General features: G+C 46.1%; 1 protein-coding gene across 1 annotated transcript in view; it reads right to left on the bottom strand.

Annotated features, from left to right (window-relative positions):
- The window catches only part of CACNA2D4 (calcium channel, voltage-dependent, alpha 2/delta subunit 4), a 136,091-nt gene that overhangs the window by 76,763 nt on the left and 38,623 nt on the right, over nt 1–20,705 (bottom strand). Inside the window, exons 15-24 of the mRNA XM_014937494.1 lie at nt 20,267–20,347; nt 17,728–17,802; nt 16,133–16,219; nt 12,639–12,710; nt 7,543–7,604; nt 6,798–6,865; nt 6,648–6,693; nt 5,073–5,170; nt 2,987–3,080; nt 1,574–1,669 (exon numbers count right to left, since the gene is read on the bottom strand). Of these exons, the coding sequence (XP_014792980.1) occupies nt 1,574–1,669; nt 2,987–3,080; nt 5,073–5,170; nt 6,648–6,693; nt 6,798–6,865; nt 7,543–7,604; nt 12,639–12,710; nt 16,133–16,219; nt 17,728–17,802; nt 20,267–20,347 (779 nt within the window). The remainder of the gene's footprint in view (nt 1–1,573; nt 1,670–2,986; nt 3,081–5,072; nt 5,171–6,647; nt 6,694–6,797; nt 6,866–7,542; nt 7,605–12,638; nt 12,711–16,132; nt 16,220–17,727; nt 17,803–20,266; nt 20,348–20,705) is intronic.

Here is a 20,705-nt window from a genome sequence, read left to right as displayed (position 1 = left end):
GGGAGGCCGCGGGCCGGCGGGGTCCTGCTGGCGGCGGAGCGGCGGCTTCCCGCGGTCTCTGGGGCTTTAGTGCCTGGGGAGGGAGGGAAGATGTCCCCCTTCTCTACCTGGGGCCCGGCAGGTTAAGCCGTGAGGAGCGAAGAGGCAGGGCCGGGAGTGAGAAGGGCGGCACGGCGGGGTGTGAGTGGGTGGGTGAGGGAAGCCAAGAGGGCAGGTGGCCAGTAGAAGGCCGCTAATTACTGAGGGGAGAATGGGGAGCAGGTGGGAAAAGGGAATGGGATCCTCTCCTGCAAAAAGAACCCCCAGCAAAACCAAGGAAACACCCACCCCCAAACACAAGGACACGCCACGGCAGCTAAATGCTGAGCTCCTAGAGATGCGGGGACTGAAGTCCCTGAGGAAATGGGTGCTCCTTGAAGGAGGATGAGTCCTGAAGGTGTGGCGAGTGGGTGCTGAGGAGAGACCTCGCAGAAATCAGGTCGTTGGCTTCCCTGGAGGTCCCTACAGCCTGCCTGATGAATGCCCTTAATTTTCATGCTCTTGTTTTGCTGTATTTTTTTTGAATGTAGTGATAATTACTTATTTTATACTGTTCCTTCCTTTCAGGGGGTTCTAGAAGTGCCTCCTGCGTGATGTGCGGGGGTCTGTCACCGCAGGGTGGTGACTGCGGCTGTTTAAAAGCATTGAACGATGCTCCTGATGAGCAGTGGGGGATAGGGAACTGTCATATTAGCCTCCTGCAGCACATATTGTTTTCTCCCTTGTTGCCAGAGCCCGTCTACTCTGACCTAACAATATTGCCTCACAAACATGAAGAGCATCGCCTTTCAGGCACAGCAGAACTCTCTGCCTTGAACGTATGACTCGTGTTTTGGGAACTCGGAGACAGAGAAACAGCTGCCAAGAAGCTAAGGACCATCACGGACACTGTCCCCTTCTGTTCCATCTGCTGGTGCGCCCCTGTGACCTGTCCTCTCTTACAGCAGCATGCACCAGCCTGCGTATTCAAAACGCAACAAAAATGCAAACTATACCCTTTCCATGTCAAAACTCTCCACTGCACACACACTTTTGCCTTGAGGGAGAGGACAAGAGAATGAATCGTGTGTGACAGATGTCAGTCACATCACTTAATGCCTCACTGGAAGGCACTGGGGTACTTCTGCGATGTGGGCAATATAAGAAGCAGAACAGAATAAGCCTGGAAGAGGAATTGAGACAGAAAGATCAAACCTAGCCAAGCTGGAATGTCACAGGGGCACTGGAGTGCAGAGCCTCTGCACTACACAATCATCCCGGGGATATACAGTAACTGTGGCCATTTTCTCTGTTAGCTGACTGAAGTCAGGGAATGATGGGAGGTTTTCACTGAAATGAATGCACTTTGGGACACTGTTTTAAGAAAAACTCAGGAGGACCAGGGGAAGACAAAGGACCCCTACCCTGACTCTGCAAATCAGCACTTTCCCTTCTGTTTTTGTCTCCCCAAATACATTTTTTAGGCGGATGGTGATTTTGTGCTGCCCCTTCAGAGACACTGAGAGAAACCACTTAATGCAGTTTAGGGGCTTACCTGTTGGAAATTTTCTCAGAGCCCACGTATAGGGCACTCCTCATGAGTCCAGCCCGAGTGCCCAGAAATGCCATCTCAACACCTGCCTCAGACTCCCTGTGGAACAGAAACACACAGGCAGAAGCAAACAGTTCTCAGAAGAACAGCCATCTCCCTGCCCCAGGGTGAGGGCCTTTCAAAGCAGAAGCCACAACTGGAAGTCCCAAGTTTATTTGGGAATATAACCCATTTACACAAGGACTGACACTGGCTCCTTCCTGCTAATGCATCAGGTTGTTACTGGCTAACAGTTGGCAGGTTAGACTTGTACCTAGATTCACGCCTTTGAAGTTTGCTGATTTAATTGTCTTGTGACTATAAGCTCCTCTCCTTCTAGCCCTGCTCCAGTCTGCCCATGTGAAGCTGAAGTGAAGGAGAGGAACTGCAGAGAGAGAATGGCTGTATCAGGGATGCAGAGGATGGGCAGGGTAGCAGAATGACCCTGAAGCAGTAGATTGATTCTGAAACATCTTGCTGGAGCTATCAAGGGCACAGATGGGACAGCTACATGGTGGAGAGCCTGCTGCAGTGTGGTGGGCTTAAAGTGATAAGGGTGTGTTGGTGTAGTTGTTTAAAGATCTGTTAGTGGAGGGATACTGGTAACTGAAACAGGGACGGGAGTCCTGTGGCCACACATGTCTTTAAGTAGAGTGTTGTCTACTGAAAGCAGATCTGTGTGATGTGATACCAGATACTACAAGCAACAGGAGCCTTGCTGTAAATAATAAAGTAGAAAGTTGTTTACTGAAGCCAGCTGCATTCCCGAGGCTTAATCTGGAGGTATCGCCAATAGAGACAAAACCAAACTCCCTTTTCTTCACGGCTGGTAAGGGAGCAAATTCCTTGCCACTTGGGATGGAATTTCTGCTACAGTCATATGGGAAGTCAAGCCAAAACACAGTGCTGCTGTTCAAAGGGATAATTGATGCATGGGGAAATAACTCATAATAACTTTACACTGAAATGACCTCAGCTGCCCTGAGATATCAAATTCTACCAACTAAAGAGGCAAATGCACTGCATCTGAGTTAGGTTCTGCAAAGAACTGGTGCTGAACACGCCTTGCAGTGTCACATCTGAAGCACTGCTGTCCTCCAGTGATATTCAGACATGGGTTACATTAATGTTGCATTACCAAAAAAACCCCTGAAGGGTCTCCTGAGAAGGAGACCTGAAGGAGTCCACTCCTGAGAGACACTTTCTGAGTTATTTCTAAAGCTACTGATCTATTTCTATCAGCTTTTTGAGCTATTTCTAAAATTTCTTATGTGCTGTGCAAGGCTCTATGACTGTTCTGGGCACTACATAAGCCCATAGCATCTGGAGGTGCATCTTCAATGATGTTTTACCCATACTTATTTCTCATACACTTACATGGACATATTGAGGGCTAGTGTTGTCCAGTAGGCCTCCATGGGTGCAGTGACCACTGCATCAAACAGGACTTCCTGGACCAACTCCTCATCACCTAAGAAGAAGGGAGAACAAAAATCAGGACAGAAAGACTTGCACCTGCCTCAGTGTCTTAGATACTCCTTTGTTAAGGAGCATCTGCCTGGCCAGGACACTGGAGCGATGTGGCACAAAAAGAGGCCTCCTGTTACAGGACTGAGAATAGGACCTGCAACCCTGGGTGATGGAGAGCACAGGAACAGATGTTACAGCTGAGATCATCAGACTGGTTCCCCTGCAAAGTCAGTGGAAGGGTTTGGGTTTGAAAGTGTGGGCAAGTGAGAGGCTTTCAATAAATCAGAGCTTCACTCCAACTTTCTCCTTGATTGAACAGGCTGTCCACAGCCACTGTCTCAAATCTCTGCCTTGACCTCTTTTCTGGGTGCCCTGTGGCACCCTGCGGCTGGACACCAGCCACCCCATTCCACTCAAGAAGCTTTCTTCAAAACCAGTAGTGACTTCTTCACAACCTCTACTCTGTCCTTGTGGTCATTAGCTTCTCTGTTAGCCTTCCTTCCTTCCTGTAAGTCTCACAAAACACTGTCCTGTCCTGGTTTCCACCAGATGCTCAGGCCAATGTAGGCTATGAGTCTAATCCACCCTGGATTGGAACTGAGAGGTGTTTAGGAAGGTTTAAGCTATCATTGTGCTAAAATGACATTCTCTAAAACCCCATTGATTTGACCTGTTTCATTTCTGTGTTGCCCTGCTTGCATTCATCTCCTGTGAGAATGTCATGTCATATTGTAGATATGCCCCTTTCAGTGCTTTTCTAGGTGGAGCCACCCCCACCACTTCAGTGTTTCTGGCTCCACTTTCTGGGTTGAAGGCCTAGGTCTCCTCTAATATTTTCTCTCAAGTTCTCCCAACTTCCTTTGTCTTTTCTTTGTCACAGCTGTCAGGATCCATCTCTCCATCCTTGTGGTCATTCAGACCTCCAAACCAGAGGTCACTACCAGATCTTTCCCTCGCCAGGCCCTACATATCTCGGATCTGTCCAAATCATATTTGCTTTTCCTCAACAGCACTTCCAAGGCTGCGTGCTTTTCATAGTCAGCTCTCTTCAAACTTTCCTTCTCCTCCTCCCTGGGCTCTTCAACTCCTACATCTCCTCTTTTCAGCCTGCTGCAAAGACAGCCAGGAGGGGTCTGCTCACCTTGTGCAAGAGAAGAACAATTGTTGGGTTACATTTGATTTTAGTTTTAAGAGATTTCCAGCCTTTTGCCAAAGATTTGGGCCTCTCAGGTAGAGCATTGCATGCAAAAGCTAAGGGGGCTGAAGCCATGGACAGTGAGGTCACCTGAAGGACATCCTGAAGCTAACTTGCTGTAGGGAGTTCCCATGCACAGCTGCCCACCTGTAGATGAAGAGGGACATCCCATTCTGTAACGGTGCGATATCAGCTGCTTGTGTGGCTCATGTTGCCTGGAGAATGGGACCTGGTGCAAGGGAGGAGCAGCAGGGGGAGCAGGAAAGATAATCATCCTGTAACGTTTTTTTTCCCCCAAATCAGTTACCAATTGTGTTTGGAAAACAATATTAATAATCCTTGTTCTGAAAGAACCCATCTGTCTAGATGGCACCATGCAGCCCTGGGAGGATGCTGGCTGGGGCCCTGGGGAGCAGAGTAGTCACAGCAGCTTTCTTGGCTCCTCCTGCCATCTCCCCCTCTAGCCCAGCTGGTCAGTCTGGCTTAAACATGGTGTCCAGCCCCCACCAAGCTCCATTCAAGCCTTTTCACCTTCCAGTATTTCCTATGCTGAGACCTTCTATAAGGCTGAGTTATGTGAAAGCTTTGAAATGGGAAAAAAAATCCCATGACAGAGACAAGGAAGTGGATCCTCAGCTCATTTCCGCACGTGAGTTAAACTGGGCTTGAGTTCAGTCCTGCCTGTGTGAGCAGGTGCCACAGGAGCTCAGCCTGCCACCGATCTGTCACAGTCCCCTCTCCCCTGTGAGAGGTAGAGGAAAACCCCCAGCAGGGCCCTTTTCAGTGCCTGGGACTCACATTCCAGGTCAGGTTCCTCTCCGGTGAGGAAACGGATCACAGCCTCCAGCTGGCTGAGCTTCCGGTGGTCCGGATCGATGTCGGTGATGCAGTAAATCCTGGTGGGGAGGGGAGAAGAAGCCCGCGAGGGCAAAGAGAAACCACAGTCAAGCAAATGCTTCTGTAAAAAAAACCCCAACAACTCTAAACAAAAATTCAGCGAGAAGGCTCAGGCTGCAAAGATTTTGCTGCTGCTGCGCCCACTCAAACGCTAACGACGTGGCTGTAAGTCAAACCCCACCAATAAACCAAGCACCAATTAATCTGGCTGCTGCGCTTAACGGGGCTGCCGTTACGTTCTCCAGCATAAGCTCATGATGCAACACAGCAGTCCCAAATCCTTCCAGCAATCATCTGTATTACGTGTTGTGTAAGATGTGTACCTGTGTGTATATATAAACAACAGCAATGTGATGGAGAGACCTGAAAAGCAGGGGGTCACGTGCAATGTGAGTGAGGCCAGACTGGGAGCAGAAAGAGCAAGAGACAGAGAAACAAAATGTGAGATGAGGAACGATCTTGCAGTATGATATGGTGGCCAAAAAAAAAGCTGTCCCAAAGGGACACAGCTGCAGCAGCCTCAGGACACAGTTTGGGGAGAAGTGGGAGTATTACAAATGCTCTATATTACAAAAGAAACCAGCCTACTAATCCTGCCTCCAATTTATACTGTTTCATTGTCAGGACAAAGGGGAGGAAGAGGTTATGAGAGAGAATTACAACTCATAAAGGGGCTGAAAGGAGTGATTTATGAGAGAAGTCTAAGAGAAATGAATATGTAAAGTGTGGTAAGCTGACACTCCCAAGTTAGGAGTAGAAGAAGGAGAAGTCACTGCTTATGTCTCAAATGTGCTGCCTGTGAAACTTGACAGTGTAATGAGAGGTGTGAAGGGCTGCAGGGCTTCTTGAATATAGTTACTTTGGCTTTGATTCAGATGGGGTTCATGTGCCTGAGTGTGTAACTGAATGTTGGGTTCATGAAAATCCCAAACCTCACAGCAATAAAAGGAAAGTGCCATGCTTCACCCTGCTTCATATCCAAACCAAGCAAACCCATAAATTATGCTTGCTATTGAAACAGGGGTCATAAATCACCTCCGTGTTCACTAGAAATTAGGTCTAGCCTCAGTTCAGAAGAATTCCAACCAAAAATAAGCTAGAATTTAAAAAAGCATTTCAATCTCTCACTAAGCTTGCAACACAGTTTCTTGACAGGTCTGACATGCTGTAGGTTTTGTAGCACAATTCTGAGCAACATGAGGAGGAACGAAATAAGTTTGAGCACAGAAAATTGACAGATAAATCTCAGGAGATGTTTCGTAGCAGAGGGATGTGCCAGGCCTTGGTGGGATCTCCCGAAGGAAGTGGTGGGACTGAAGTGCCTGGAGACATTCAGGTCTTTCCAGGTACAGTCCCTGAACAGCACGGCTTTTTCTCTAGGCCACAGAGGGTAGTAAACTCAAACCAAAGTGCTGGGAACTTTGCCAAAATCTCATGACAAAGTCCCGTGTCGTTGACAGGATTTCCTCCACTTACCATTCGTTGGCTAAAGACAAGTCTGGCTGGAGCAGGTCGTGCAAACCTGAAACCAGATAGAGTGAAGGAGAAGTGAAGTGAAGGAGTGAATGAAGTTCTGAGGAGCTACCTTGTCCCTTAGGACAGTGGGGCTATTTCAAATTAACCTACCTTCTTCCACTGAAGTGTTCCCCAGCAGAATGTACTCCCCGTGTCCCCTGGAGAGCACAACACCCAGGCTGCAGGCAGGAAGGAAAACAGAGGGTTTGTCAGCAAGGAGAGGAGTAATCCCCAAACATGACACTGCGTTCCCTGCAATTACAGCCCTTAAAGACATTAACTCCCTCCACAGCTATTAAAGAAAAGAACATCATCAAAAGAGGATTAAGTGAGATCCGATTTCAGCCCAAGAGGCTAAGGAACCTGTCTCTACAGTTATGAGGCATTTTTGGTGACAATTTGTCTGGCCAACGTTGTAGGTTTGGGTCAACAATAACATTTCTCAAATCTATGCCAATTTCAAACCACTTCAGCTGGGAAAAACCACAATTTTTTGCTTGATTTCTTATGTGATGTTTTATAATTTTCAGATAATAACAATGCTTTGTTTAGGGCCGTGCACCAGAACATAAAACATATTCCGTGGAACTGAAAATCACAGATGTCTCATTTCTCTGAAATGAAAAAACACGCTTCACCTAGAGTTTTTGGACTCTGAACTTCAGATAAATCATAATATTTCTTTTGAGTTGACCCCAAAGAATATTTCAGTGGCTATAGGAGCAAAGCAGCTAGTTATTCACACTGCTCTATGCATGAATCGTAGCCAGTTTTATGAAGAAAAAGGACGAATTTCCTGTCCCTGATGGTAGGGCTTCTGATACACTGTATTGGTGTCATGGGAGTCCTTGCTCACCTGAAGGGTGTGCCACTGATGTCCGTGAAGAAGTAATCATTGGTGAGGAAGAGAACTCGTTTCTGGAAGAAGAGCATAAATGAGAAAGTGAGAGACCATCTGACAGACCAAGAGCATGCTGAGGATGGGGACCTGGGATATCCGCGCCCAAGGCTAAGCGAAAGCGGTTGATCATTACCAACACTTCACACCCTGCTGGGGCTGGCTGGAGCCAGGGATGAATGTGCAGTATTCAGCATATTCAGCAACTTGTGACTTTCAGGATCCAGGCAGCCACTCTGTCTTTCCATCTAGGGCTTGAGTTAAGCCTTTCTTTGCTCTAGGGCTCCTGCACAGGCTGCAGGAAGGGGCGAGGGGGAAGCTGCCCGGCCTCTCGCACCCTCCGAGCCAACGCGCTGGGGCCCTGCTGCTCTTTGGCCGTACAGAGCAACCTTGATGGCTTTGCACATCATCACCCTCCCCAGCAGGAGGGGGGCTCAGCGGGGCAGGTAGGGAGGAGAGGTGGGGTGGGAGGAAAGGAAGGATGGCAAACCTACCCACTGTGTGGGTGGGCAGCTGGGGCCAAGGCTCCCCACTCCTGTGGGAAATGCTGAGATTTCTGACATTTGCTTTCTATGCCAAATTGGGACAAAACATTAACATATTCCAATTTTGTAAAAAAAAAAAAAAAAAAACCCACCAAAAAACAAGTCAGTAAAAGAAACAATTTACATTTTGAAATTAAACAAAAGTGCTGATTCAAATCCAAGCCGTTTTGATTCACATGAAAATATTTTTTTCAGACTGACATTTCAACTGAAGACATTTCAGATTATTGAAAGCTGCTTCAGAACTTCAGCTGTTTGCCAGACTGGCCTTTTCCTGTAGGAAAGTGTTGATTTCAGTGGAACTCTTTTCCAAAGGAGAAAAGTTTTTGGAAAGTTTCTATCCAACCCTTATGCCAGTATATGAACCCTAATATGTTTAAAATCCCAGCCCTGGTCTGAAAACGAGGTGAGAGGATGTGTGTGGGAGACAGGGAGTGAACACAGAAAACCCAGTGTTCCCCAGGGAGAGTCGCGCCTGGCTCTAACCTGCTCAGGCTGTGCAGCAGTGGAAGGAGAGGGAGGCACAAAGCGTGAGCAGCACCAGCTCCACAGCGTGCCCCAAATTTGTGCACACAGCAGATGGGCTGATGGGGATGGGGGGTTATGGTCAGATGAAGCTCAGCCCCTTCCCTCCCCTCTCTCTCCCTGCATGGCAGTTGTGTACTGCTGAAGAACAGGGTCCGAGGTCTTTTGCTGAGCTGAGATGTTCCAAAAATGTTGTGATAACCCTAAGGAATATGGTGGTGTTTTGGTGACTGTGGGGAAGGTACAAGAGGTATTAACCCTCCCTTTCCTTGCTAATATGCTCTGGTCTGATGGTGGAGAGGCATGGGGAAGAAGGAGACCTGGAGGTGTAGGCCTGTCTCTGGGGGAAAGGATGCAACAGAAAACGGCCCAGGGGTCCAACTACTCTGAGACCCTTTCCTTCAACAGAGCTTGTTCTGCTTATCCTTTGTTCCCCTGACCTGCCCCTGTACTCAGCACTGGTGAGGCCACACCTCGAGTATTGTGTCCAGTTTTGGGCACCTCAATCCAAGAGAGATATCGAGGTGCTGGAGCGAGTGCAGAGGAGGGCAACGAAGCTGGTGAGGGGGCTGGAAAACAAATCATATGAGGAGCGGCTGAGGGAGTTGGGACTGTTTAGTATGAGGAAGAGGAGGCTGAGGGGAGACCTCATCACTCTCTACAACTTCGTGAAAGGACACTGTAGAGAGGTTGGCGCTGGTCTCTTCTCACAGGTAATTAGTGACAGAATGAGAGGGAATGGCTTCAAGCTCCAACAGGGTAGGTTTAGACTGAACATTAGGAAAGAATTTTTCACCGAAAGAGTGATAGGGCATTGGAACAGGCTGCCCAGGGAGGTGGTGGAGTCACCATCCCTGGCTGTGTTTAAGGGCCGTTTAGATACAGTGCTAAGGGACATGGTGTAGGGGAGGACTTTGTAGAGTAGGGTAGATGGTTGGACTTGATGATCCCAAGGGTCTCTTCCAACCTAGACGATTCTATGATTCTTCTGCCCATACAGCTACTCAGCACTGGTGCCTGGTGGGAAGGAGGGCAAACCTCTGTGTGAATATGGGAGGGGATGGCTGGAGTTATCACCCCTTATCCATGGGAAGGAAGAGAAGCTGAGGAATCCTTGAGCCAAGAGGGGCTGAGGATGATCAGGCAGGACTTCGCTACATAGCGCAGAGCAAGGGAGAAGACAAGAACACGGGCACGTTGGCACAGTGATAGGATGGCTGACTGCCAGCACCTGCAGTCTGGGAACACATGTATTTCCAGTTTTGGTATTGTTCACTGTACTAGGCAGGCAGTCCTAGCTAATGCCATTATCAGTGGTTTGCCACAGCTCCTACCCATGTCCTCAATCTTCTGTTTTCACAGCCAAAACCCTTTTATACCCCATCTGCAAGCAAAGGCATTTTTGCCACTAGATCTCTCTTAACAACCGCCCTTTGTCTTTGGTCCTTATTTTTCCCTCTCTATCTCACTCTGCTTTCAATACCTTCCTGAGATCAACCTGGGGAATGCTTATAAGTATCTAAAGGGTGGGTTGAAGGAGGAGGGAGACAGACTCTTTTCAGCGGTTGCCAGTGAGAGGATGAGGAACAACTGGCACAAGTTGGAACATAAGAGGTTCCACTCAAATATGAGAAAAAACTTCTTCATGGTGAGGGTGACAGAGCCCTGGAACAGGCTGCCCAGGGAGGGAGTGGAGTCCCCTTCTCTGGAGATTTTCAAGACCCGCCTGGATGCTCCTGAGTAACATGCTCTAGCTCTAGGCAATCCTGCTTCAGCAGGGGAGTTGGACTAGATCAGCTCTATGGTCCCTTCCAACTCTAAAATTCAGTGAAAATTCAGTGAATCGACATTTATGTGGCTGACAGAATAATTTCTATCCCTTCCACTCAGCCCTTCTCTCTGCTGTCTGACTGCCTCGTTCTCTTTGTTTCAAGGCTCTGTCAGCACTTTCTTTGTTTCAATGCTGCTCTGCTTCATCAGTGGGAATTGCTAAGTTTCACTTCTGGTCCTCGCTCCGTGTGTATTCTGATAATAGTAAAACTGTCACATACTCAGATTCAGTCTCATATTACACTCCATAACGCTTGCAGAATCACAGAATAAAACAGATAATATCTCTTACCAAAGCTACTTTTTGTTATCTTTTTTTCCCCTGAATAGGGGAGCAGAAAGATATCCCTAAAATATACTAAAGAGGTGTCTTTGGATGACTCAGAAGGAATGTTATTGAAGGTGCACAGAGACAGAGAAAGAGGTTAAGCTGGCAAAATAAGCAATCTAGGCGTACAAAGAATAGGTTTTGCTGGAAAACCTTGATTGCTTTTCTAACAGAATAACAAAGGTAATGGATAAAGGGAGTAAAGGATGTGCAATGTATCCGAGTTCATATAAAGTGGTTGAAACAGCTTCTCATGAAATTTTATCCTAAAGAATCAGTTAAAGTGAGCTTAAATAAGATGTGGAGTGAGAATCAGCTGCAGTACTGTAAACAAAAAGAAACAGTAAACAACAAGGCATTGAGGGAAAATGATCTAATGAGAGGAACAGACAGACTCTGTCTTAGGAGCCCTTACGTACAGCGATCCGTAAGACAAAACAAACCAATATTTCTCTGCATAATGAGAAAAAGTCCCAACAGCCCCCAAAATTAGAAAGACTGGGCAAAAAAGCGTGGGATTCATGTGGAAAAATGGCAACTGGAAAAAATAGCTAAGAAGCATGGAAAACAAGGCAGCTATTCTGGTGCAGCTGTGGGAGGGAGAAAAAAAAAATTGAAGGGACAACAGAAAGGAGATTTGGGGCTCCCTGTTCAGAAAAACCCTATTGCAGAGAATAGATGCTCTCTACACAGAAACAGGGAGACTGTACTCAAATAATTCAGTGAAGCCCTGGTGCTTGTGTAACAGAAACGGTACAAAAGACAAAGGGAACAAAAATAATTGCTGAACTGCTGGGACTGAAAAGTGCGCAAGAATTTCAAAAGCAGACGTTGGCAAGGCCCCAGAGAAGGGCAAAGCCATTGACCTACCTGATAGTTGCAAACACCAAGAATAGAGAAAGAGAATTTAGTTACAAGGTCTAGCGGTGCGACCGTTCAGAGGAAACGGAGGGGTGTCTTCATTAGGAAGTGGCACCATTTCAGCCGGTGGCTGTGGGCAGTTGGTTTATTGGAATTGGTGCTGACCGTGGCTTAGCACGGGAGCAGCTCAGCCAACCTGATCGCTGGAAAAAGCACTCTCTATAAGAGATGGAAAATTTTCCTGAAATATGGAAGACTTCTGGGCAGTGTAACTTGCAGGACTCTGGAATACTTCCTAACAGGAAATGATGAAAGCCAAAATCTTTAGGAGAGTTAAATAAACCTGAATGAAAAAGTACCAGTGAACGTAAATGTACAAGACAATTTTGCACTGATTCCAAGAGAAGATGTATAACCCTACATTAGAGCTGGTAGGGAGCGTTCAAAAGTCTCCATTTCACTAGAACTTCTCATAAAACATCTGTAAATATTTGCATAGAAATTTAATCCTGGACCTGGATGAAGGAAATCACGTTCTGACAGAATGAGGGACAAAGTTTTCATGAGTGTTTTTGGGTAGGGAAAGGGAGTTGCAAAATAGCCTCCAAACCTCTTTCTGTCTAGGTCAGCTCAGCATAGTCTTTCCCCATTCTAAACGCTTGAAGATCTCCAATTCATTTCACAGCCCTATAAATAATGGACAACATGGGGTTTGGCTTTACGTGAACGAAGAAGGGAGCTGTGAGGCATTTCCAATGCCTTTGTAAGAGCAGAATGTCAGGAGGTATAAAGAGCACTTGTAATGATGCTCTATTTTCTGTCTTAAGTGCCTGTGTTATATATGTGGTGAAACAATAAAATCCTCACACTCGGAAATGCTGAGCATTAAAACCACATCCTTTGTGGTTCTTCCCCATTTGCCATCCCCTCTCTCTTGTGACCTGAACGGAAGGATAATTTCTTACCCCTTTATCCACAGGGACCTTCACATCCATAGAGAGGTAGCCCGTTTCCCCATTGATCATGGCACTTCTCAGCTGCAGAAGTGAACAAGATTGGTATTAGTGTCTCCAGGCAGGGCTGGACAGGAATTAATAGAGCTACTTGTCGTTAACGAACAGGGGCTGGCAGAAAAGACTGATTGGTTCCCTCCCCACCCCCAGCTCTTTCTTGCTTCTTTTAAACTGAGAACCTTTTCTCCATGGTCAGGATCCTTGTTCACTCAGGCTGGTAAGTGACACAGAATGATAACGGCTTATGCTGAAAGCTTGCTGATATGTCATTTTAGTGAAAGGAAAGGATCTGGAAGCTATGAAATTGCCAGCCCAAGTTTCAGACTTCACCACTTGGCAGCCAGAAAGTCATTAGCACAGTGCTTTGAGAGCCTGGAAGTGGAGACACCTGAGAAACCCACGAACTCCCCTAGACTGATTCCAAAAATCTTGGACATTTTTTAAACTGATGTATAAATTATAGGCTGCATTCAGCACCACTTCTGAGGTGCTGCAAAGCAGCTGTTTAACACAGCAAAGCAAGACTGTATGATAGCAGGGTAGGCAGTGAGAAGACCACTTTATTCAATCCAGGTTCTAAAGGCAAAATGTAATTTTCACAGTGACTCCCAGCCCCTTGCAAGAAAGAGCCAGGGAATTTTTCCACAAGTGCAGGGTCTTTAACTTTATACCCAGCCTGCCAAAGCATATCAGCCTATTGCTTCAGCCTGGAGAGGAAAAAAAAAAAAAAAAAGGTGGGAAGTAACTTATTCATCCACACAAATTGCTTCCTTACTTCCAGAGACAGGCCTCTATTCAGGTGCTGGCCGGTCTCAACTGCATTTGCGTTACAAGGCCACAGTCCTGTTTATTATGGCTGTTTGATGTGGGTTATTTACAGACCTAGAATATAAAGCTTGTGTTTCCCAAGGCCCACATCATGGAAATCAAAACACTGACTGGGGCTATTGCTCCTTTTTGGCTAAGAGCGTTTGACCTTCTGCCAGAGCCAGGCCATACTCTCTGTTCTGGTCTGACGGCCTGCAGCATTTCTATGGGTTCTGGGCTTAGTTCAGATACTGTTGTTTCATCCATATCTTCTTGAATGTCAGGCAGTGGAGAAGTAAGTCAGTGGATATCTGAGATCCCCTTGGATCTTCTCAGCTCCAGCTAGTCTGTGGGCAGGCAAGTTGTCCTATGCCTGGCCCCCAGGTGATGGTGGCTGTAGGTTGGTGCCACAGTCCAGGTTTGCTGCTTCTTCCTCAGCAGCTTTTCCTGCATTGAGAAAAGGTTCTGGTGTCTGAGAGACACCATAATGCTCAGTCCTTTATGGGCAGGACACTTCTGGACAGCTCTTGCTGGCCTCCACTTTGAAAAACATGTAGCAGAGTTTGGAGGAAGGGTGGCCTGGTGTTTGCTAAAGCACTCATTCCCGACATCCCAAACAGCACATTCCTCTGCTCCAGGGCAGTGAGTCTGTGCCATCCTCATCGCTGGCAGTGAGTGCTGCAGTTTAGCTGAGGGGTCTCATGGCATCTAGGTGTTTCGCCACTCAGTTTCAATATCCTTGCAGGCTAATTTCTTCTTCAGTGACTCTGTCAAGGCTGAAGAAAATCTGTTTGGGTCACAGCTCCTGGGCTGCTGGGAAGGATCCCTCGGCCATTCCCTTTTTCCTTCACGCTGAGAATATCCCTGTGTTGCTTTACAAGGAAGCCCAAACTTCCTTGCTAACCAGCTGCAGATAGTACTACTGGTATTTTCCAGACAGTGCCATCTTCCCTCCCCTAGATTCCTTTTTAGCAGCTGGCTGTATTACACATCATTAGCACTTGGGCATATTTTTCCAGTCTGAATTTGCCGCTTATCAGTGTTGCTGAGATTATACTGCAACCGATGTTGAGTCTGTCATTGATCTAATACCATAGCTGCAAATCTGAGTGCTGAAATGTTGGCAGCTTTCTGCTGCAGTGGGTGTATCTTGAGAGTCTCTAGACCTGCTGAAGTCACACTGCAGATATCATTCGCGTCACTGTCTCTGTACCCTCAGTGACTGCAATCTTTCTTCTGGAAGATGCAGTACAGGAACACAAAGTGGCTTTGTTTTTCATATTTTGGACATTTTTTTCACTGCCTAGTTTTACAGACAGAAACCTCACGCTTTGCATCACATTTGCATTCAGGTATCACAGACAGGAAGCTGCTAGCCAAACAAATACGACAGCAAAGTCCTCTCATTTCCTGATTTTTAATTTTTAAATTTTGTTTTATTTTGTAAAACAGTGAAGTGGGTAAAGAAGAGCAGCTCTGAAAGTGGCTCCAGTGAGAGAGAAAACTACAATGGCAGCAGAACTCCTAGAAGATATCGACGAGCCCCCACAAAGCCATTGGCAACCTGCACCTTGGTTGTTCCACTGAATGTAAAGCCTCTTATTGTTGTCTTGCTTTCCACGTTTCTCACCCAGTCCTGTTGTGTTCCCTTTCTCAATTTTCCACTCTTCCACTTCCCAAGCTCCTTTGGTGTGGCCCTTTGTACTTGGCCTGCACTAGCGACAGTAGCTGCTTTGATCCTCTTGCTAGGCAGCTCGTTTGTCCTACCTGTTTAAGTGGATATCTTTAGCATCAGATCCGTTTATCTCAGCAGTCTCCCCTGTAATCCAGAAGCATGTGTCCCACAGCTAATTCTATCTTACTCCAAATTCAATTCTTATCTTAGTAACTTAAGTACCTATTCTCTCCTAATTCTCCTGAGTAAAAGAAAACCAGCCACAGAGGAATCTCTCTACCTTCTCGTTGTATCTGGGTTCCTGGTTGTGCAATGCAATGATGTACAACTGTTAAGGTGCATGCTGTTTCTTGTTTATCGCTTTTAATAATTTGCTCAAACGACAGTTGAAAAGGTATTTTCTAATCTTTTCTGTCTGGTCAGTTACCGTTTTCAGTGCCTCCACACCTGTGCAATAAGATGGTTTCTGCAAATTTGTTTTCCTCAAGTGTCTATATCCTTTATCCTCTTTGTCTATTATTAACAGTGACTGCAAGCTTTAGTCTCTTTTTGAATGCACTTTCTTTCTTGTTGCAGATCTCATTGAGTGGCTTCAGCTATATATCGCATACTACATGTGTAGGTGACATCATGGGACACCACCATACTCTAGACAGCTCTCTTGGCTTTGTATTAAGGCAGCCTTTGGGTGACATACACACAGACTTGCTCCTTGGAGCAGCCTCCAAAGTGCTTCCTTCCTCCTGCCATCACTTTCCCTCCCTATTCCATGACAAGGAAAAAACTTATACCAGGAAGGAACACAGGCCCCTTGTACACCACCAGCCTGTCTTAGACAGGGCCATTCAGGCACAGGAAAAAAACTGGAGTGCCTGCTGCTCCCTGGTCCCTTCCATACAGACACACAAAGTAATAGAAAGAAGGACCGACAAAAGAGGGCCCAAATTAACTTTCTGATACTCACTATTTCATCCTGGTCTTCCCATTCCACTTCTGAGAGGTCTACGCTGTTGTAATTCGGCTTAGGCTTCAGTTTCTTTCCTTCTTTATACTGGTGTTTATTTAAAAAAAAAAAAAAAGAGAAAAGAAAAATACCCAAGTAAGTGGATAGCTAACTTCCTAAGCTAACCCTCTAAGACTTGATATCTAATTTGGAAAATTAGGGTGTCTCATTTATTCTCTGACTGGGAGGGCAGTGTTTGGGTGCAAGTGTGTTCTCAGTCCCGTTACCGTGTAATTCGTTAAGCAGACAGTGTGGGGCTAGGACAGTTGAAGTGGGAGAGGCTGGACAGGCAGCACCACAGGTAAACTTGCAGGTAAAGGCTAGAGCCTCCTTTGGGACAATATTCTTCTAAATAGATCAGTACAATACACTTGCCTGCAGGAAATCAGTTCGGTTTTTCCACACGCCCCCCCCCAGCTAAGAGTGTAATCCCATTAACACTATAATACCAGCAGGAGATCTTTTCTGGTGGGAATTAGGCTTTGACTCCACTGACAGCAAGGAAGGCTTCTCACATAGGCCTAACCGATGCAAGAGAGCCATTTCCCAGTAATTTTCCAGGTGAAGGAAAAGGTGTGGAGCAAATTAAGAGAGGCCAATTTCAAGTGGTGGATGAAGCAGTGCCCTTGCCCAACTTTGCCTTGCCCCATCCTGGAAATAATAATGTGTCCCTTCTCTTCACCTAGGGAAGTAACTACCTGTGCCCGTGGTCTCCCTGTGCAAAGCTGCCTTTTTGAAGACAGCTGCTGTGAAGCCTTGTGGTGGCACTCTCTCTTGCCAGTAACCACACTAACACTTACAGCTGCGCGCAGGTGGATTTGTGCCCACAGACATGTGTATGAAATGTAAAATCAGTGTGTAATGAGGCCAGCTGTGTTTTTGCAGACAGATGTATGGCCTGGAGCTCCAGGTGGCACTGCAAGGGAGATACCTTGTCCTTGTGTCCACTCCCTTAAGTCCTAGAAGGTCTTTGCAGCCTACTGGTCTCTAAATTGTCTCTGATTTACCATGTTACCAAGGTTTGTGGTACTGGACCTTGCTAGTCTCAGATTCCCTGAAAGTCCAACACTACAGCTGCTGGGTGGCTATTACTGGGGTGCTACTCGTGCTGAATCTTCTTGTAGGAGATATGCCCAAGTGAGGGGAATTGTTTCTTCAGCCCGGCAGCAAAACCTTGCATGGACACAGATACATGTGCAACATAAATACAGCCCTCACATGCACTCTTGTGGAGAACAGACAGACAGGGTGCCTTACATTGCATACACATAGAATCATAAAATGGTTTGGGTTGGAAGGGACCTTAAAGATCATCGAGTTCCAGCCCCACTGCCATGGGCAGAGACACCTCCCACTAGACCAGGCTGCTCAACATGTGTGTGCATATATACATCTGTGTGTGTGGAATTTAATTCTCTGGCCCTCAGGCTTCTGGGTGCCTATATATCAGAGGCTGGTAGCCTTCACAGCTCAATAAAACATGAGAAATCAGGATCATCCCTGAAAGCCACTGTTTCTAAGTAAGCAAAGTTTCTCAGATTCACAGCTATACATACCAAAGGACGGAGGTCTGGGTGGGAAAGGATGTAGCCATTGTTGGTGTTCAGAAAGGCGTATCCATGGACACCCAGCTAGAGAAAGAGGTATTAAAATAATTAGTGCTTTAGCTAGAAACACTGCTGTGTAATGGGTGCCACTGATACCCCGGCACCACCAATATTCGGAAATATTTTCCTTTTAAGGGTGTTGACCAGCAGAAAACAGGGTCCATTCCAAACCACTTATCTCCGGGTGTCTGGCTGCTCTGTCTGAGCAGGCTGACTATGCTTGGATGCACAAAAGGATGGGCAGGTAGTTGATTTGTGTGCACGTTCAGAAAATGATGCCCTCCCGGAGTCTGATTGTCCTCGTGGACAATTACCCCCCGGAGGCAAAATAAGCTCTCCACAGCGGGCACAGCAGCACTGCACTAAAATGGGCAGTGCTGGGGAATGGTGCAAAGAGTAGGGCACCAGCGGTGACAGGTCTGTGTGCCCATGGCCACACGTGCACAGCAGTGAATGAACGAGCGAGTATGAATCTCACAGATGGCTTCCCTGGAAACCCGGTCGGTCTTCAGAGGAGCTCTGCGTTACGTTTCAGTGTTGGCAGAAACCAGACCTAGCCTAGGCCAGTTGTACAAGCCTGTAGTCCTAAAATGCTTTTTAAGGAATAGCATAATCTAACAAAAGCAGGCACTGGCTGACCTGATCCGCAAGAGATTTCCGAGAGAGCAATTACTCAGATCAAGCCCATATATAATACAAATTCCAGCTAAACTCCAAGTTGCTAAAAACCTGCTGCTAGCCTGTGCCTGCCAAAACAAGAGGTGTCTCAAGGAAAACAAGAATGCCTGAGGTTTCTACCTTCAAAAAACTGTTGCAACTTTATATTCCTATAGAGACAATGCTGAAGGGATAACTGTAGAGAAGTTGGGAGATAAGTCATTTGCAATCCATCTGAGCCTTTTTGGAGGCAATGAATTCTGTGTTTCACACATCCCAGATCAAAACTTTGGACTCTCTCTATGTGAAACAGTTACACAAAGCACACTGGGCTCAGCTTAGTGTGGCAAGAATGAAACCAAGACATTGGATCAGGATTGCAGCAAACTTCTTTGTTGGCCTATTAAAGCTGAAATTTCTTAGCCCAGTAAGCATGATCATAAATTTTTGAGCTTTCAAGGGCTGTAACTCTGGAAGTGGTCCTTTGTAACCCACATGCCAGGGGACTAAAGTCGAGGATCCTAGGTTTCCAAACCATTCTGGAGTTGGAAGAGCTTCTGGGAAGTTGTGTCCTGCCTCTGATATAAAGAAATCCTTTAAATAATTTTCCCTCCTTCCCTGGCATTGCTTGGAGGAAAGAAGAGTGTCCCTCCTTGGCCTAGAAGAAAGATTATTGTGACACGTGGCCTTTGAGTGACGTTGGGAGAGGAAGATGAAAAGGTATTAGTCTTATAAAGTAAATATGTATAAAAATTGAAGGCAAGACAATCCTAGACAAGGTTCCCCCAGACCCTAAACCAGTTAGATTTTGCACGCTGTGTGCATGCACCCCAACACTCAAAGTTCCTGGGTTGACTGAAAGATCATTTCCTACAGCTGCATGTGAATGGTCTGCCCTGCATCCATGTCTGGAAGCCCCACACAAATTCATAGCTTCTGACAGCACTTTCAGTCCTCTGAGTCTTCAGCAATCAGATTTTGGACAACTGCCTAACTGATAGCAGTTGTCTGATAGTTATTTAAGAGAAACTGAAAACTTGAAGTGATGGCTTAAATTGTCTGATTTCATGGTGATACTCAGATGTGCTTGCTGTCTCCTGGTGTGCAGACTGATTGAACAAAAGGTCATTGCAGAGAATTTACAGCAGAAACCAAACTAAACAGTGCATCTCTGGGGGGGTTTCATATGGATGTACATATTTTTTTTAGATATATTGAACATAGAACTAATGGGAAGTTGTTGGACTAACAATTCTGGAGAGCAAATACTTTATCTAGGTACAGCACAAGTGAATGAGAGAAGAGCCAACTTCCTGTACACTGTCCTGCCAAGAAATCTTCATGCTGATCTGGAGAAAGGAACCTCTAAGCATGGCAGAAAAGTTGGCTCTCCGTAGTCCATTCAGTCCTCAGTTTTTCTGCTAAGAGTATTGACAGTGAAACTAGTTTGTTTTTTGCCAGCTGGCGTGGTAGCTTTTGTCCACTGGGAACTGGATGTAAAACTTTAATTCCTCTAAAATAGGCAGTCAGATCTGTATCATCTCTGAGGGATCAAAGTTTGTGACCATCAAGATGTAAAGGCTCCAGGACCGGTTCCCAGTCTACTGGATCACCCAGTTCTTGTGTTTCTGAAACAGCCTAAGAACTTCTAGTAGTGGATGATTTCCCACATGCTATATAGAAACCACACATCACCACATCCAACTTCTCTTGCTTTACGCTTATGGTTCTTCCTATAGGCAGAGGAATGATTTGTCATTCGTGCCTGTGGAAGAATGAATAGTGACTTCGCTGCTGTGCAAAATAACAAACTGGATTGTCTCAGTCTTACCTTATATCGTGGAGCAAGTTTTAACAACTCCCTCAGTGGTACATCAGAGCCCACCACACCCAGGAGAATGCCATGAGATCGCTTGAAAAAAGAAAAGCAGAATTCATCTTCAGAAGCAAAACCTGGTTGGTTTTCTACCTGAGTACACATTATTGCCTTCCTACTAGTCTCTCACGTATTCCTTCTAGGCTTGTATGAATATGTTCATTTAAAACCAACTAATGTATCTCAAAAGCCTAAAGAGGTTGTTCCGGTGTTTATGGAGAGGAGTATTTCTACCCAGTATGAGCCAGCATTTTTTACTATGATTCAGAAGTAACATAAAATCACTGAAAACAAGTTTTGAGGACAAAAACCTGCATTCAGTATGTGTAAGTAACAACAAAGACAAGGCCATCAGCGTAACAACATGGATTGGTTGATAACTTGGGTCAACTAA

Source organism: Calidris pugnax, unplaced genomic scaffold (genome assembly GCF_001431845.1).
Source record: "Calidris pugnax isolate Ruff unplaced genomic scaffold, ASM143184v1 scaffold1, whole genome shotgun sequence".
NCBI classification, from domain to species: domain Eukaryota; kingdom Metazoa; phylum Chordata; class Aves; order Charadriiformes; family Scolopacidae; genus Calidris; species Calidris pugnax.
The sequence above is the reverse complement of the archived record's forward strand: the minus strand, read 5'-3'. Positions and strand labels throughout refer to the sequence as shown.